The following is a 19,292-nucleotide window of genomic DNA, read 5'->3' as shown; positions in this document are numbered from 1 at the left end:
CCTTTACCTTGTTCTTGCTTAATCCTCTCTCTTTCTGCATATCCTGCAGTCAGCATGTTGATTCTGTTAAGCCACCTGAAAAAACAACTATTAAAATCAATAACAGTGCAATTGAATTTCGTATATTTTACTTTTAAAAAATATTTATTTTAAGGATAAAGAAGATGTGGTATATATACAATGGAATATTATTCGGCCATAAAAAAGAATGAAATCTTGCTATGTGCAACGGCATGGATGGAACTAAAGTATATTATGCTAAATGAAGTAAGTTAGTCAGAGAAGGATAAATACCATATAATTTCACTCCTATGTGGAATTGAAGAAACAAAAGGAATGAAGTGGGTAAAAAGAGAGAAAAACCAAGGAACAGACTCTTAACTGTAGAGAACAAACTGATGGTTACCAAAGGGGAGGTGAGTGGGAGGATGGGTAAAATAGGTAATAGGGATTAAGGAGGGCACTTGTTGTGACGATTCCTGAGTAATGTGCCGAATTGTTGAATGACTATACTGTACGCCTGAAAGTAACACTGTATGCTAACTATACTGGAATTAAAATTTAAAACTTAATAAAAATGTTTATTTTAAAATGTTTAAGAATATATGAGATAATTCTACATAAAAGATGTGTTCTTTGCTATTCTTGACACATCGAGCTTTCAATGAGCTATATAATTTGCTGTGGTATAAATTGCTGCCACACTACAGATGATATTTCGATAGAAAAGTCTTAAGCAAACCTGTAAATATATGTAATATAGAGGGTTTTAAGATGATCAGAGCCCTATCAATTCTGTTGCTCCAAATTTAGAAGCAGTCCAAATATTTCTGCTGTTTGTTTCTTCAGAACAAATGCTCTTTTAATATAATTAATATATACTGATGAGAAAAAAAGTTATGGACCTTGCCGGTCAAAATAAATTTCACTATGAAGTATTAGTTTTGATGAAAGTTATTTAAGTTTAATGTTCCAGGGGGAAACACATCTTGGGAGTACTTTGGAAATTTGTCTCTAAATACAATTTGTTTTCTAAAGACCAAATGAGCAAATACAATTTTAACCTCTATTTAGATCTTAAAAACTTATTTCCATGAACAATAGTAACTTAAAAATAAATCTTAGTTCTTTCCTCTCTCAGTAGTGATGCTATTTCCAGTGTTTTAATCTCTATCTTTTGTTCCACCAGGTCTCTCCCTGTGTTAGTTATTCCAGCTCTTTATACTGTACCAGATGATCAAATCACAAAATCTTTAAATTAACCTGACAATTTCCCATTAGCCTATTCTGAGGTATGATCCATATATAATTTCCTAAATCAGAAATTGAGGAAAAACCCCTCTTCCAAACTACCTCAAGTTTGGAATCAATACTATAGTTAACATCATTAAACTGTGGAATAATCTGATCAAGATATATTTTTAAGAAAAAATTGTTTGAGAACTTTTTCTCCCAAGAGCTTATCTACCGTGTCAAATGAAAGATGATGCTTTTTTCAGTGACTCATATATTTCATCATTTATGCCCAGTAGTATTAACTGTGCAACAGATAGTTAGAATATCCTGGAAAGGGAGGAAAGTTGTGTCTCTAATTGACAAAATCACATCCGTGGAAATTTAAACTTCAATGTTAAGAGTAAGTCACCTAAAACCCAACTTTATTTTGAGAAAGCCTACAATGTAATTATCACCTCAAGTATTTTGGGGAAGTGAAGAAGGGAGTGGAACATAAAGGAAATAAAATAAAGATTGAACAAATAAATTCAGTAGCATAGTATACAGCCACTCCAAAAAATTACAAGTTATAAGTTAATAAGTCAACTTCATGATGAGTAACCTTTAAAAAATGACTCTAATCTTAGTAAAAAGGTCAAAATTGAAATTTAGTCTATAGGTCATTTGTAGTGAGAATGGGGTTGAATTCGTACTACAAGACAAATCTTAGCACTCTTAGGAAAGATGTGCCTGGCGCTTTTGGGGTGAAAATGATGATAACAGTACTATAGGAACATATATTAGTGAATTTTAATGAAGTACCTCAAATTGACTATTATTTTTTAATATAGATAAACCTAGACATTGTTTTATTTATTTTTTATTTTTTATTATAATTTATTGTCAAATTGGCTTACATACAACACCCAGTGCTTCTTTTTTTTAATGTTGATTCATTTATTTTGAAAGAGAAAGAAAGCGTGAGCAGGGGAGAAGGGCAGAAAGAGAGGGAGAGAATTCCAAGCAGGCTCTGCACTGTCAGCACAAAGCAGGATGTGGGCCTAGATCCTAGTAACTGTGAGATCATGACCTGAGCTGAGATCAAGAGTCTGATGCTTAACTGACTGAGCCACTCAGGTGCCCCCCCCCTCCTTTTTTCTGAGAGAGAGAAATAGAGAGAGAGAGAGAGAGAGCGCAACTGTGCAAGGGGCAGAGAGAGAGACAGAGAGAGAGAGAGAGAGAGAGAGAGAGAGAGACAGAGACAGAGAGAGAGAGAGACAGAGAAGTGGGACTCACCTGGGGCTTGTGTTTTTTTGTTTTTTGTCTTTTTTTTTTTTTTTACCCTAAGCGGGACTGGAGCTCATCTGAAACGGGGCATGAGCTCACATGAAGCGGGGATCATGCTCACCTGAAGTGGGGCTCGTGTTCACCTGAAGCGGGGATCATGCTCACCTGAAGCGGGGCTCAAGCTCACCCAATGTGGGACTTGAACTCACCAACTGTGAGCCGAAGGCAATTGCTTAACGATGAGAACCCCTCATATTGACTATTATAAAAAATATCACGGGGCGCCTGGGTGGCGCAGTCGGTTAAGCGTCCGACTTCAGCCAGGTCACGATCTCACGGTCCATGAGTTCGAGCCCCACATCGGGCTCTGGGCTGATGGCTCAGAGCCTGGAGCCTGTTTCCGATTCTGTGTCTCCCTCTCTCTCTGCCCCTCCCCCGTACATGCTCTGTCTCTCTCTGTCCCAAAAATAAATAAACGTTGAAAAAAAAATTAAAAAAAAAATCACTGAAATTTCATTTTGTCAGAAGTTTAAAGAACAATGAGGTCTTTATGAGATGAATTAGGAAACTAAGAAAAAGGCTTCTTTGATTTTTCAGTTCAACAAATTTACTAAGTGCCTGCTATATGCTGAACAATGAGCTATGTTTTGGGGGCACAAAAATGAATAAGACATAATTCCTGCCTTCAATGAGTTCCAGAATTGCTAAATGTCATAAAACAATTGAAAAATTAGCCTACTTTTAGGAAGAAAAATTCTGTTCATGATAAAAACTCTGCAGAAAGTATGTGGAGAAACTCAGGTCAGTGTGCATAGGCACAAAAGGCTGAACACTACACAGTCGTTGGTGCTGTCTTCGGTAAACTTGTCCTCAAGGCCTCAACTAGAAGAGGCTTACCTATATACTTGCTGCAGTATAATTTGGTATTTATAGGCCATTGTAAACAGCAGATACATATGCATTAACTGGGTCAGGTAATATTTATTGAGAACCTATGTCTACAAGGTACTGTTATTCTAAGCTCCAAGGATAGAGAGAAACCAAACAAAGTGCCTGCCTTCTCAGGAGACTACATCTTAGTGAGGGCAACAGATAATAAACAGGGATACAAATAAACATATGTCAAGTAGTGTCAAGTGCCATTTACAAAAATAGCAACGTAAAAAATTAGAAAGTCAAAGGTGCTAAGGATGGGGGGGCGGTTAATTTAAGAAAAGGTGGTTAGGGATACAAGCACTGAATTCAGTGACGGGGAAGGGCTTTGATATGAGGTCCACATTCAGCACCTTATCCTGTCACTGATGCTTTAAAACAAGACAATATAGGTAAGGGGATATTGAGCCTTCCCATGAAGCTATCAATAACTAACAAAGAATAATGTATTGAGAGGAAAAAAATGAGTACAAACTATGGGAAAAATGTCCAAAGAGTAATTACCAAATAGAAATGAGTGAATCCTCACAATTATAAAGACCTAAGTGCTGACATAATAAGGAATATATAGGCCAAATGAATTCAGTAAATAAGTCTCAGAATACTTGAGAAACATGATATTTTGTTTTATTCCCACAGATTTCACAAAGACTGGCAAAAATTTTTTTTTCATGTTTTAATGCTCATTTCTGAGGAGGAAACAGATGGATGGTGGGAGGGGCCTCCAAAGTATTTTTGCAAATTACCTCACAATCATACTTACAGTTGGTCAAAAAATAGAAGGTGAGATTTAAATATTTCACGCTTGTGTATATGTATACATATATATGTATATATATATGCATATATCTGGGTATATGTATATACATACATATATTTCGGTATATACAGGTACATGTAATTAAATTTACTTTATATCTCTTGTCAAAACTTGCACTATATTTTTAAAATGTATATGATACTTTTTGGAAATTAAGAGATAACCAGATAAAGCTTATAGCTATGATTAGCATAATTATAATATCATAAATATAAAATCTCTGAAGACTTAGGTACATTCCTTTAAAAGATTATATATAGCATGAACCAACACCCAGATTATCTTGCTGTTAAGTAACAATCAGGTTCCTGAACAAAATCTTTGGAGGGGATCTCTCCCAACCTCTAATCCTCTATTTATTTACAGCACTGAGTCCCTCCCGTCTATTAACAAGTAATTTTTAAGAACTTGCCTGTTGAAAGTAGACATTGGGAATATGATTATAAAAAAAAATAAAAAGAAAAATATAAAAGTCCATTATACTTAAAGTTTTAAAAAAATTCAGTATTTCAGGACAATTTAATTCTGAAGTTTCTAGTGCACCATAGCAAGGCTTACATAAAACAGCACTTTTAAATGTATGATGTGGAGATGACATATTTGATTAGTTTCACATTTTCACTTTGACTCATTGCTTAGAAAAAACAACAAAACAACAAAAACAACAAAATGGGTTTGCTTTAGCTTCTATGATATCCTGAATCAGATACATCTATAGGATTATTAGGGAAGAGCAGTGACATGACACACTTTTGAAGTTATTGCTAACACAGGGCAGGTAGAGACCAGGCATGGTTTAGTACTTCATAAAAAGAGCATGATTAGCATGTTTCATGAATAATTAAATCATGTTAATTCTTAGAGACGGTTGTATTCTAGTGTATCCATCTTGTAAAATAGGATAATGCTCATTTTTACCACTTATTTTCTGTTTGGTCATGATGTAAACCCCTCATATTCATCCCAAAGGCACTGTGCTCAACATGTGATAAAATAAATAGTGAATAACTAGAACAGTAGAATTATAAAATTATTAAAACAAAAAATAGAGTATCACAACTTCTCCTTACCCCATGTGAATAACATTTTCATTTTGAGAACAAATTAAGGAGAAAAAGCTCTCCAAATTCCAATTGCCTAGTGTGAAATGTCAAGAATGGTAATGTACATCAAAAGATTTTGGGAAGTACAAGAAAGACTCAGTTCCCTTATTAATAATAAAACATTTTATCAAGTGTTCTCAACACTTTTGTTTGCCATTTCCTTGTATTCATATCCTTGCTTTAGGACAAACCATGCCTGTACTCCCAAGTGTCAAAACACCAAGATCATTTATAAAAGCATATTAAGTGTTCATTTAGTGTGCTCAAGTACATTTATAAAGTTGCTCGATTTTGTGCTTAAAAATATCTGGATACTAATTTTTTTGAGACACATAAAGAAAGGTAAATGGGGGCAAAAGCCCAAAATATATGAAAGGGATATACATTGCTAGCAAACATTTACATAGCACTTATAATTGAGCAGGGACTGTGGTAAGCCCTTTATGTGTGCTCATTTGCTCCCGACAAAAGTCGTTTGGGTAGAGATTATTATTATGTCCATTTTTCAAGGGGTCAATACCTGGCATAAAGAGGTCCAGTTCTATATCCAGGATCACACAGCTAGTAAGTGTGAGATCTGGGATTTGGACAGTCTGGTCCCAAAGTCTATTCTCTAAATCACTATGCTGTGCTGCCTCTCCCTAACTGTTGGCAAGTTATGTATGTAATAAGTACTGCCTGCTAAAGACCTGTAAAAAGGAAACATCTGAATCTTAAACCTAATTTCTATAAATCTAGAAAAGAGAGAGGGGAAAGGAAGGAAAAGGAAGAATCAAATTCATAAATGCTAAAGTGGGAAATCTGAAGCAGAATGTTGTAGATGATGGAAATTTATATATACACATACATATATTTTTCCCCCCACAGGTCCATATGACCATGTAGCCAACCATCTAAAGTTTATTCATTCATTTTGAAAGAGAGAGAGAATCCCAAGTAGGCTCTGTGCTGCTGGTGCAGAGCCTGACACAGGGCATGAACCTACAAACCATGAGATCATGCATCACCTGAGCTGAAATCAAGAGTTCGACACTTAACCGACTGAGACACTCAGGCACCCCAACCATGCAGCCATCTAATCACTTGGCTGTATAACCTTGTTCAGTGATAGAAGAAAGGTTACAGAAAGAAATATTAACTTTGTTTAGGACTAAATAATTGAGATGGATGTTATGTCATGAATACCCAGCACTTGGAAGAGTCAGGTTTTTTGGTGAGTATCTTTTTTTTCCCTCCACCTGGGAACACATTTTAAGACATATCTTTAAAAAATTTTTTTTAATGTTTTTATTTATTTTTGAAGGAGAGAGAGAGACAGAGCATGAGCGGGAGAGGAGCAGAGAGAGAGGGAGACACAGAATTTGAAGCAAGCTCCAGGCTCTAAGCTGTCAGCACAGAGCCGAACATGGGGCTGGAACTCAAAAACTGTGAGATCATGACCTGAGCTGAAGCCGGATGCTCAACTGACTGAGCCACCCAGGCGCCCCTGAAGACATATCTTGAAATGGACTTCTAAAAAAATCTTTTATTTTTTACAGTGGATTTTTTTGGTCTATATATGGATTCAGGCATATTTTTGGTAAACCTGGTAAACAGTCAACAAGTTTATTTTGACTTTTAAAATGTTGTTCTCTGAAGTTAGGTATGGCTACATGCAGCAATGCCTGAGTCCATTTTATTTTAAACTGATGTACCACAGTGACATTATTCTCTAAGCATTAATATGGAAAACTTAGAATTCTAAGCCTAACTGACTTTCTAAGTACTTTGAAATTTTAGTAACACTTTACCTGTTCATATCATCAAGATGCTCAGCAGCAAAATAAAAGCTTTTGATTTTAGGATGACAGGCTTTGAATGCACTGCAAAAGGAAACAAAGTATATTTATTTTATTTCAAATTGGAAAATAAGTTAGAACCAAATAATTTTTTTTTCAACGTTTATTTATTTTTGGGACAGAGAGAGACAGAGCATGAACAGGGGAGGGGCAGAGAGAGAGGGAGACACAGAATCGGAAACAGGCTCCAGGCTCTGAGCCAACAGCCCAGAGCCTGACGCGGGGCTCGAACTCACGGAGTGCGAGATCGTGACCTGGCTGAAGTCGGACGCTTAACCGACTGCGCCACCCAGGTGCCCCGAACCAAATAATTTTTATAGATAAAGTTACCTCAACATCTAACCTGAATTCACATATATAATGCTTATGCCATGATGACAGAAATCAGTAAAAAATTCAATTTTCTGCTCATAAAACTGCTTTGTTTTTACCTCAATTTGAAAGCATTAGAGAAGTGACCTATGATTTAAAAGCTAGAAATAAAAAAAAAACAACAAACACCCTTCCCTTCTCTCCCTCTCCCCAAATAAAATCAACTTACTATTTCTTGCGGCATTCACTGGCTCTGTCAATTTTAAATTCGGGCAGACTGATGAATCCTTCTGCTTTTTCATCCTAAAGAGGCAACAATCTTGTTCAGGGTGTTATACACATAGGTTTGAAGCTGATAATACTATAGACCTATACCTTAAAAATATAAACTAATACATTTTTTTACTTAATGTCTTAAATTTGACATTTTAGAGATTAGAGTTCCACTCTTACTTGTTATATTCCATTAAACTGAAGATATATTTTGAACATTTAGAATAGTAAAAATTAAGATACACACAGAAATTCTGAAAAATCCTTTTTATATTAGAATGAAGATAGAAAACTATTTAAATTCTCAAAATGAAACATGATTTATGAGTAATTTTCTCACCAGAATGTATATATACTTTTATAACATATAAAAATAACTTCAGTCCACATTCACCATTCACAATTTTCTGTCACTTTTAATGTTCATATGTAAAATATATGGATGTTTACTAATTCAATTCCTTTTCTGTCTCCAAAAAAATCTTTTATCAAACCTGAATTAAATATGTTGTATAGTCCAGATTTTATAAATGAAATAAGTTGATTTTATCTTCAAATATCTAGCTTGGTATACATGCTATATATATAAAGATCATTTTCCACTTGGAAAATTGAATGAAATCCTTAAAATCTTCCTCTCTCTAATGTGGGATGGAAAAACAAGATAGGAGAATTATCCAAAATCTTATGTTAGAAACAAATTATTCCAAGTAGGCTAAGACTACCCTTGGCTAAATCCTTTCATTGTTGTCCTTTTCATGCTCATGACCAAACTCCTCAGACTTTTATTCTCCCAAACTTTTTGATCTGTGCTGTATCAGTTAATGGCCCCTTATATAACAAGTTCAAGTGAGGTTACACCCCCATCTGCTAACCTTAAAGAAAAAAAAATACAGATTCCCATTCTTTTAGTGTGCGTGTATGTATAAATGTAAAACTTAATAAAAATATGATATTACTGATAGTGACTGAAATGTGTCATAAAAAAGAGAGTATTATAACTTTTTCAATATTTTTTTAGTATTTGAGTATTTTTTTCTTCCAATCTTGGTAAATAAACACAATAGTCTCAAATCTCTTTCAACTTTGATTTCTGTTATGTCAACCTTGATGTCTTTTAACTTAAAAATTCTATATTTCAAACAATTTAAAATATTTCGGGGGATAGATACAATCTTCCCATAATGATGTGATGAGAGATTTCTCCTAAAAAATCACACTAAGTTATTCTTACAGTGTATACTAGGGAATTATTCACTCACTTCTCACAAGTCTAACACAGTAATACCTCTGATCAAAACTTAGCAACTGTTCAATAAAAAAGGGCCTCAGTTTTTAATCTCTTGAACTTTGAAAGAATGATATAGCATACAGCAGAGAAATCTACAAGTGACCTTAAAATAAAGGGAAACAGAGGCTATATTTGGATAATACTTGATTGGCATATAAAAAGTATTTGATATATGTTAAATGAAAATGTTGGTAAAATTGTTTTCTATATCTAAAATAAGATAGACTTAGTGAAATAGAAGATTTTTTAGGTAATTATGTGATTGGCACAAATAATATCAAAAGTGCAGAAAATAACCAAATCCTTTTATATAGTATAGGCATTTGTATTAAACAGCGAAAGATTAATTTGAGATTTTACAAATGAAATTAGAGGTCAATTTGAAAAGTATTACTAATAGCATATGTTTAGTGAGTATTGAATGTATGCCAAGCATTGTTCTAAGTGGGCTTTACATGAATTGATTCTTTTCATCCATATGATAGCCCAGTGAGCTCGGTTCCATTATTACTCTCCCTCTTTGCAAATGAGGAAATTGATGTATAGTAATTCAGGTGGGTTAATTCTATTCTCTAAACCATAACAAACATAACTCCTCTACATATTTTATGTTATAATCGTAAGCATAATTATATTGTTAAATTATATTTCAAAAATTAATATTCAAATGCAAACTGATGAATACCTTAACATAATAGTATTTCTGTAAGACTAGTCAGCACACTATATTAAACTATGTACATTTTTTGAGAAAACAAGTTAACAATAGAAATTATTGTTAAAAAAACCTTAATAAGGTGAACTGACAGATGGCTATGGCAAAAGAGTGAAAATGAATGCGGAGTCAAAGAAAATATCAAGGAATAAGGTATACTCTTGTGCCCCTGTTGTGATAGGTGGTAGGTTATAATATAACTACTCTGAATAAAGATTTGTTTACTACAAATGAAACAGGAATTCGTAAGAACAATTTAAATATATTATATATACTCCCCATCCCCATCCCTCAACTAGTCTTCTAGTTCACATATTCTTTAAGAAAAACAAATAAGTTCATGCAATATTAATTTACTTATATTATTAGAGGACATCTTCCAAAAACAAACAGAAAAAAATAGAAAACTTTGAACAAAAGTGAGACATTTAAAAATCTATTTCAAATTTCCATGTATAATCCTTTTAGTTAAGCTATTGCTGGAATTAGTTTGATATTTCTAATTAGATACACAGAATTTTGTCTGTTTCATATAGGCTGCCACATTAGAATAATTGAGACAACTATCTTTCCAGAACTCCCAAAGTGCAATCATTTTAAGAAGGCAGATTAAAAAATAAGTAGTGGCACTCTCCTGGATTAGCATTAAGGTGGTTATATGATTTGAAAATCTAAGTCTCAAAATGGTGATTCTTTGGGTTAAAGATAGAAAGTGGATCAGAGAAAAATATGTTTTATCTTACCTCCTCATTAATATACCAATATAGAGATGCATCCTTAAGGACAAACCAATATTTCTTCCATTTCTGTGAAAAATAACTCTTTGCATCTTTCTTTTTCCAAAGCCAACCTTCACAGTCACCTCGTCCAAGATCTTTGCAAGAAATACGTCTTTTGCTCTTGCCAGCTATAGGACCTAAAAATAATAGTAGGTAAAAGTGCTCTTTTAATTTTATACAAGTGTGAAGGTAGAAGATTAATCTATAGCTCATTAAAATAAGTCTGGGTATTTAACAACCTTAAAAATTCTTATTTTTACATTCTATCAGAAGAGAAAACTATGGAAATCTTTAATACCTTCCTCCCCCCAGATAAGTGACATGCAATGTAATCAGAATTGTGTAATCCCAGTGTCAAACCCTGTTGAGACCATTTATTGTAAAAGGTACCCCTAGCATCACAATTGAAGGAGGAGCTGGTCTTGGCAGCTCTTACTAGGGAGCTGTGCTCTTGCAAACCACAATGGGCTCAGGCAAGAGAGGATGGGCAAAGTATGCTGGTGACTATCACGGTGCAAAATAAGCAGCTATATATTTCATTTCACTTCCTTTCCTTACCTTTGTTTTTCTTCTTTGATTTGTGCTGCAGAGAGGACTGCTGAAATGTCTGAAATCCAAGATATGGAAGAATGTTATTTGATACTCAGGATGCCATCCACAGTGCTAACATGCTGCTAAGAACTCTCAAGAGTTGAACGATGACTCTGAACCCAGGTCAGAGAAAGCATTTTCTGTTTCCAAAGACTCAAAACAAATTCATATATATCATGGCAATTAACTTTCTAATCTCACATGAAGCAGGACAGGTTATTATCATTGTCTTTCTTTTGTAGGTAGACAAATCAGGACATAAAGCAGTGGTGAAACTCAGGGCTCTTATATAAACACAGTACTACTTTTTACCCCTTTTTAAGGGATTTATTGTGCTTTCTCAGGCAATATCTCAATTGATTCTCAGAAAGTCTTATGAAATTGTCAGGCAAATATGACTACCACTTGTTATTTTGAAGTTCATTCTCTTCCATAAGCCACCAGCACCTACTGATCCTCCTAGGCACTCCCCCTCAGTTGCTAAATACTGCAGCACTTGAATCAATATTTTCTTCTCACACCTACTTCTGTCGCTATTACTGGTAACTAATCTTCATGTAAGTGATGTCAGTACCCTGGCTCCTCAGTCCCTCATCTCCAATGATCTTTACTTCTCTCCTCAGCTAACCATCCTTCTGACAATGTTTGTTATCTTAAGCAGACTCCAACCACTGCTTCTATTACCTACATTTTATGTAGCCCAATAGTTCCAACCCAGTAATTTTTAGCAAATTTTCATTGAGGCATCCATTTCATTAACCTTGCCACCCTTTTGTGACTTTATTATTTCTTTTTTCTCAGTTATCATGAGATACCATTATAATCATTCCCTTGAGCTATGCTCTCTCCATCATACTTGCCTAGCTAAATAGGCAGTTTAGCTGCCTGTTAAATCAGTTAAACCTGCCTGTCTACTCCATGCTAACTACAAGAAAAGCTTAATGTCTTAATAGAAAAACCCACAGCTGTATTGACTGGTCTAGCTTTCAATGACTATAAATCACTGGTTCCAGTCAGATACTAAGTCAGATGTTAAGCTACATTGTTGTTCACTGGTATAATAAGGTTAATTGTGTTCATATGATTAGCTAGCTAACAGAGTATAGAGATAACATGTGTAATTTCAATTCATAGATACTCCTTTGAAATGAATTTTAGGTACCTAGAATCTTCTTTTCTTTACAAAGGTATGCCTGTAAGGGGTAATTGGATTTTGCTTACATAAAATTCACTTGTCTTGGTTTTATACAACACATTTGTATTCTGTGACATACTTTCTTGTTTGGTATCTTTGTCCATAAGATAACATTCTACTACAATAGCAATTTTCTTGTTTTGCATATGGTTTACTTAATTCTCATGAATATGGTATTATGGGTGGATACCAGTCCTAAAGGTAAGTAGCATATAATTTGCTGATGTACAGCACAACCCTGAAATAATCACCCAAGTGTCAAAGCAATAGAAACATGTATGCACGTGGTATGTGTGTGCGTGTGTTTACAAAACTTTGCAGGATACATGGCTATGGAAATTCATAATCAATTTTTCAGAGAAAACATAAAAGATAAAACTCATTATGCTGTGTTGATTTTCCTGAGTGCACTTTGCTCCAAAATAATAACTCAGGGTAGTGTGCTTAAGTAAAGGTAACTTAGATATCGTGATTTCCCCTAAATTGTTAAGCTGTAAAATTACTGATTGGTTATTTTCTTTTTGTGTTTCCACAAGTAGTCATTATAATCTTATGGCTGATAATTTTTAAAAATGACAAAGATGGGGTGGTTTGTTTTTAGGAAGCTACATGGAGAAAAGACAGCTTGAAAGAACTGAATTATAGAAGGTACCTCCTATGCCTTTTGCATGCTATTCCTTAGATCCTGGAGGTCTATTTTATTTTATTATTAGTTTTTTAATGTTTATTTATTTTTGAGAGAAGGACAGAACATGAGTGGCGGAGGAGCAGAGAGAGAGGGAGACACAGAATCGGAGGCAGGCTCCAGGCTCTGAGCTGCCAGCACAGAGCCCGATGCGGGGCTCGAACCCCCGAACCATGAGATCATGACCTGAGCCGAAGTTGGACGCTCAACCCACTGAGTCACCCAGGCGCCCCATAGAGGCCTATTTTAAAATCTATACAAAAACGTATTTTATGCTTTCTAGGATTTCTTTTTAATAATATTATCTTTTCTTTCCCCATAAATATATATTCATACTGATTGTGATTACAGTGTACATATTGTTGAAACCCAAGAACTCATACGTACACAATATAGATTTATGCAACATTCAAATAAACAAAGCCATAGATGTCTTTTGTATATACTATATATATATAACAATAAAATTATCTTAAGAGAGATTTTATTATTTGTCCAAGTGATTAGACATTTTCTAAAGTAAAAAAATTAACTGAAGTAGAGTAGACCCTTAAACAATGTGGGGTTAGGGGCACTATAACTATGGGCTCCCCCCAAACTTAACTAATAGCCTACTCTTGACCAGAAGTCTCATCAATAATGTGAATAGACAAATAACACATAGTTTGTATGTTATATGTATTATATATTGCATTCTTACAATAATACCTTTTTCTTATTTTTTTCCAGTATTTCTAAGCAATGTGGTTTGCCTGTGAGTTTTTTCAAATTGTCACAAATCTCTAAATTTTTTTCCTATTTATTGAAAAAAAATCTACATATAAGTGGACCCACGCAGCTCACATATAAGTGAACACGTGTTGTTCATGGGTCAACTGTATATGCTCTTGAAAGTCATAAGAAAAACAATGAAAACTACAGCTAAGGAAATAGGTCTCTGCATAAAAGAGTTAATACAGCAGGTTTGAAGCTGCTATCTTAGAAGAGCCTGCTTGCAAGGTTGACCCTCAGGTGCCATCTGGGAACTTGGCTGGTAAACAGTTCCCTAAAATGACATGAGATTCACTAAGCAATAAGACGGTTTTGCCCACCCATGGACTAAGCACCTGTTTTCCTTTCGGGAATCTATAGTTTTGTAGTTGCTAGACAGAGGATGTGTACGTGACCAACCCAATACAATCCCTCAGTGCTGAGTCTTTAATGTGCTTCCTTCGCAGAGACACTATACACGTGACCGCATTTTTGCTGCCTGGGTGAGAATGCCCTCTGCATGATCTGTCACAAGGAGAGAGCATAGGAAGCCTGCACATAGATTTCTCCAGATTTCATAGGTGTCTTTTTTCTTTGCTGCTCTGACTATACATCTTTGCTGTGTCACTGCTGTAAATCTTCGCTGTGGGCAGAACTACAAGCTGACTCTCATGAGTCTTTCTAGTGAATGTGTGTGATCTTGGGGACCCCTGAAACAGCCTCATAATCAAAAGAGTCTTTACAAACTTATATTAAAAACTGTTCATTGTTCATATGCATAAATAAGTTCCTGACAGTGAAGGTTTTATCATATCATCAGCAAGTGTGATTAAGCACTCCTGAGGTGCAAATTTATAATCTTGTGTAGTCTTTTCTAGTAAAACTGATGGAAATATTCATTCTGAGTGACAAATATTTCACTGGTTTCACTTTTTTTGTTTCTAATGACATCATGAAAAATTTAAAATAAGCATGACATTAAGAACAGACACATAACTATAATGCCTAATATAGCAGATCATATAAGATGCTATAACTAAAAAAAGAGAGGAAGGGTGAGAGAGGCCTGGAATCTTTGCTTTCATGATGATGAATGCTTTTCTCCTGACAGTGAAAATTTATAATATATTTTATTTTTGTATTTTTCTTATTAGCTTCAGATCATCCTTCTTCCAGGTTCATGCTTAAGTATATCCTTTAGAAGTTCTTTCATAACAGACTGTGAGTACGAAACTCTGAGATTTTTATGCCTGAAAATATAAAAATCCTTCCCTCTTGAATAATAGCTTAGCTGGGCATAGAATACTGGGTTGAAATTAATTTTCCATCAGCACTTTGAATATATTTGATTTATTTTAGCATTTATTGCTACTCTTAAGACAACTGTAGCTACTCTCTCATTTGTTACAATTTGTCTTTAGTCTCTCTGTAGCTTTTAAAATATTTTTCTCTTTATCCCTGATAATCTGCAATTGTACTATGAAGTGTATATGTTATAATTTCTTTTAATTAATCCTATTTCACATTCATTGTATTGTACTTGAAGATATTATTTCTTTAATTCTCAAAATTCTCATGTCTTAGGTCTTCAAATGGTCTTTTTTACCAGTCCTTTTTCCCCCTGAAGACATATATTGCCACCTCTCAATTATCATCCTTGTATCTTTCATATTTTTTATCCTTTTATATTTCTGCAATGCTTTTTAGGTAAATTCATTCTGATGTCTTCTAACTTCGTAATTCTCTCACTGTATCCAATTCAAAGTTTATTCCACTTATAGAGTGTTTATTTTATGGGCTATATTTTATACATCCAGGATGTCTAGTTGGTACTGGCTCTCTAAAAAAATTTTTTTTTAACATTTATTCATTTTTGAGAGACAGAGTGTGAGTGGGGGAGGAGCAGAGAGAGAGAGGGAGACACGGAATCTGAAGCAGGTTCCAGGCTGTTAGCACAGAGCCCGACGTGGAGCTTGAACTCACGGACTGTGAGATCATGACTTGAGCTAAGTCAGATGCTTAATAGACTGAGCCACCAAGACGCCCCAGTTTGGCTCTTTTGAATATCCACTGTTTTTTTTTAAGTTTCTTTATTTATTTTGAGACGGAGAGAACAAGCAGAGGAGGGGCAGAGAGAGAGGGGGACAGAGGATCTGAAACAGGCTCCATGCCAACAGTAGAGAGCCTGATGTGGGGCTCGAATTCATGAACAACAAGATCATGACCTGAGCTGAAGTCAGATGGTTAACTCACTGAGTCACCCAGGTCCCCCAAATATCCACTGTTCTTAATCATCCTGTTATTATTTCAAAATTTATTTTAAGGGCTTTTGTGGATTTTCCATAATTTGTATACAATTAGGAAAGTATCACCCATGTACACGTCATAGCTCTGGTCAGTGGCTGTTTTTTTATTCAACCTCCTTACTCATGGGTGAGGAAGCTCTGCTTGCTTTTCCAGTTGGTTTCACTTAGTGAGTCAATTCCATTTCCTGAAATAGTTGTAGGTCATTTGTTCTCTGTTACCCATTATGGTAGACTCACAGCCATCTCTACCTCTTTCAGGATGCAGAGGCTATTAAGTATGTGCCTTAGTTCCCATTTATCACTGAACAATTTTGTTCTTTTTTCTGGTCCTTGGAGACTATCTCTTGTTTTTGACCATGATCATATCCTTTTATGCTTGGAGTAGGGTGAGTGTGTGACAGTGTGTGTGTGTATTTAAAGCATAAACTCATTAATGCTTATTGACCACCAAAAATAGATTCCTTCTGTAAGCATATGTGAAGATTATTTGCCTTAAAAATGTATTTTTATCTTATTTCCTAAATTATCATTCAGTCTTTTTAATGCCCTTGCTAATACTTTCTGTTTATTGTAGTGAGCATCTGGGTGAAAGTTCTTTGAACTTTCTGCCTAAGAATGTCTACAAACTCTGATATTTAGTAATTTATGACTTCATATCATTAGCTGGGACTTCTTGGCTGAGCTGCAGGTGTCCTAACTCAATAGATTTGATGTATACAAAATGGAGTTTATGATATCCACTATCTGTCAACCAATCTGCTTCTCTCTCAGTCTTCTATACCTTAGTAAACAGCAATTCCATACCCCCTACCCTCATGGTGGCTGACATCCAGAATCTTGAAGTCACCTTAACTCTTACATCCCATGGCCAATCCACCAGCAAGCTATATCAACTCTGTCTTAAATGTGTTTACAATATGACTTCTTCTTACTACTTCCACTAGTAGCATCCTGGTCTAAGCCACCATCATCCCTTACATGGATTATTGAAATATCTCCTTACTGCTCTCCCTCTATTTTTAACAAAAGAGCCAGAGTGATTCTGTTAAAATATGATTTGAGTCATGTCATTCCTCTACACAAAACTCAAATGGCTTCTCATCCCATTCTGAACAAATGCCAAAATCCTTGCAAAGAACTTGAAGACCCTGTATGGCCTGGCCCCTTTGCCTCCTACCCCTACTCTTGCTAACTTTGCTCTAGCCACACTTGCCGTACCTAGAGCATGCCAAGTAAAATCCCATTTCAGGGCCTTAAGTCTTGTTGCCTTTGTCTGAGATGTTCTTTGCCCAGATGTTGTTGTGGCTTATTCTCTTTTTTTTTTTTTTTTAATTTTTTTTTCAACATTTATTTTATTTTTGGGACAGAGAGAGACAGAGCATGAACGGGGGAGGGGCAGAGAGAGAGGGAGACACAGAATTGGAAACAGGCTCCAGGCTCTGAGCCATCAGCCCAGAGCCCGATGCGGGGCTCGAACTCACGGAGCGCGAGATCGTGACCTGGCTGAAGTCGGACGCTTAACCGACTGCGCCACCCAGGCGCCCCGTGGCTTATTCTCTTAACTTCTTCAAATCATTACTCAAAAGCTTCCTTTTTAGTAAATTCTTCCTATGCTTCCCTATCTAAAATTGTTATTCTCATTGCCCTCAATACTTCCTGTTTTCCATCCTTGCTTTATTTTTCTCCTTAGCACTCAGCATTATTAAAGTACTTAGGGGCACCTGGGTGGCTTAACCGACTGACTCCTGATTTCGGCTCAGGTCATGATCCTGCACTGCTTCAGAAGTTTGGGCCCTGCCCTGCATCAGGCTCTTTGCTGACAGCTTGGAGCTTGCTTGGGATTCTTCCTCTCCCTCTCTCTCTGCTCCTCCCGTGCTAATGTTCTCTCTCTCTCTCTCTCTCTCTCTCAAAATAAATGAATAAACTTAAAAAAACTTATATTTCTTGTTTATTACTCAGCCTTCCCTCCAAATGTAAATGGCATGAAAGAGGAATTCTGTTTTATGCACTGTTTATCTTTTGGCTAGGACAGGGCCTAGTACAGAGAAAGTGCTCAATAAATACTGGTTGAGTGCAAACCATCAGTAAAGAGCAAGGATGTAGTATTTATTTTAACATTTATTTATTTTGGGGACAGAGAGAGACAGAGCATGAACGGGGGAGGGGCAGAGAGAGAGGGAGACACAGAATTGGAAACAGGCTCCAGGCTCTGAGCCATCAGCCCAGAGCCCGACGCGGGGCTCGAACTCACGGACCGCGAGATCGTGACCTGGCTGAAGTCGGACGCTTAACCGACTGTGCCACCCAGGCGCCCCTATGTAGTATTTATTTTAAAGTTTATTTATTTTGAGAGAGAGAGAGAGAGCACAAACAGGGGAATGAAAGAGAGAATCCCAAGCAGGCTCTGTGCTGCCAGTGCAAAGCCCAATGCGGGACTTGAATTCATGAACCCATGAGTTATGACCTGGGTGGAAATCCAGAGTCCGATGCTTAACCAACTGAGCCACCCAAGTGCCCTGGATGTAGTCTTTCTTTTTTTTTTAAGCCTTATTTATTTTTGAGAGAGCGTGAGCAGGGGAGGGACAGAGAGAGAGAGGGACAGAGAATCTGAAGCAGGCCCATGTGGGACTCGAACTCATATACCACGAGATCATGACATGAGCTGAAGTCAGACGCTCAACTGAGCCAGTCAGTTGCCCCCTCTGCCCCCATGTAGTCTTAATTAAAGTCTTAAAGTGATTGTTTTAACCTGAAGAAGTCCTTCAGCAGGGGATATAAACAAGCTAAGTATCCTTTCTCCAGTAATCCATGTATAGGTCTATTGTTTACTAGGCTTTCTTTTGGTAGGTAAGAAGTATTCCTTTTTATCCACTCTCCTTTAGCATTACTTGCACCGAGACAGTCTTAGTGCACTTAACAGTTTAAATTTGAATTCAAGATGTGGCTGGCAAAAAGACATTAAATCTGTGTCAAAAGATATATATGCGAATAATTATATGATGAATTATGAATGGACATGTTGAAATCATAATTCTACCCATAAAAATAGAATGTGCTAAAATAAAAGGCCATTATGAAAGTATTGTTGATCCTCTACTTAACCATGGCGATGCATGCAATAGTATGCTGTTTGGCTATAAAAGATCCCTTTTTCAGACATTTGCCTGAAAAGACCATTTATCTTTCATTTTGTCCACAG

General features: G+C 35.9%; 1 protein-coding gene across 1 annotated transcript in view; it reads right to left on the bottom strand.

Annotated features, from left to right (window-relative positions):
• CNKSR2 (connector enhancer of kinase suppressor of Ras 2) overlaps window positions 1–19,292 on the bottom strand; it is a gene marked incomplete at its 5' end in the record, with an annotated part of 233,171 nt that overhangs the window by 53,370 nt on the left and 160,509 nt on the right. The window contains 5 exons of the mRNA XM_040468808.1: window positions 8–75; window positions 7,149–7,220; window positions 7,738–7,811; window positions 10,531–10,703; window positions 11,125–11,173. Of these exons, the coding sequence (XP_040324742.1) occupies window positions 8–75; window positions 7,149–7,220; window positions 7,738–7,811; window positions 10,531–10,703; window positions 11,125–11,173 (436 nt within the window). The remainder of the gene's footprint in view (window positions 1–7; window positions 76–7,148; window positions 7,221–7,737; window positions 7,812–10,530; window positions 10,704–11,124; window positions 11,174–19,292) is intronic.

This window comes from Herpailurus yagouaroundi, unplaced genomic scaffold (genome assembly GCF_014898765.1).
Source record: "Herpailurus yagouaroundi ecotype Mexico unplaced genomic scaffold, PumYag 67793, whole genome shotgun sequence".
In the NCBI taxonomy this organism is placed as follows: Eukaryota; Metazoa; Chordata; class Mammalia; order Carnivora; family Felidae; genus Herpailurus; species Herpailurus yagouaroundi.
This window is presented reverse-complemented; position numbering and strand designations above follow the sequence as displayed.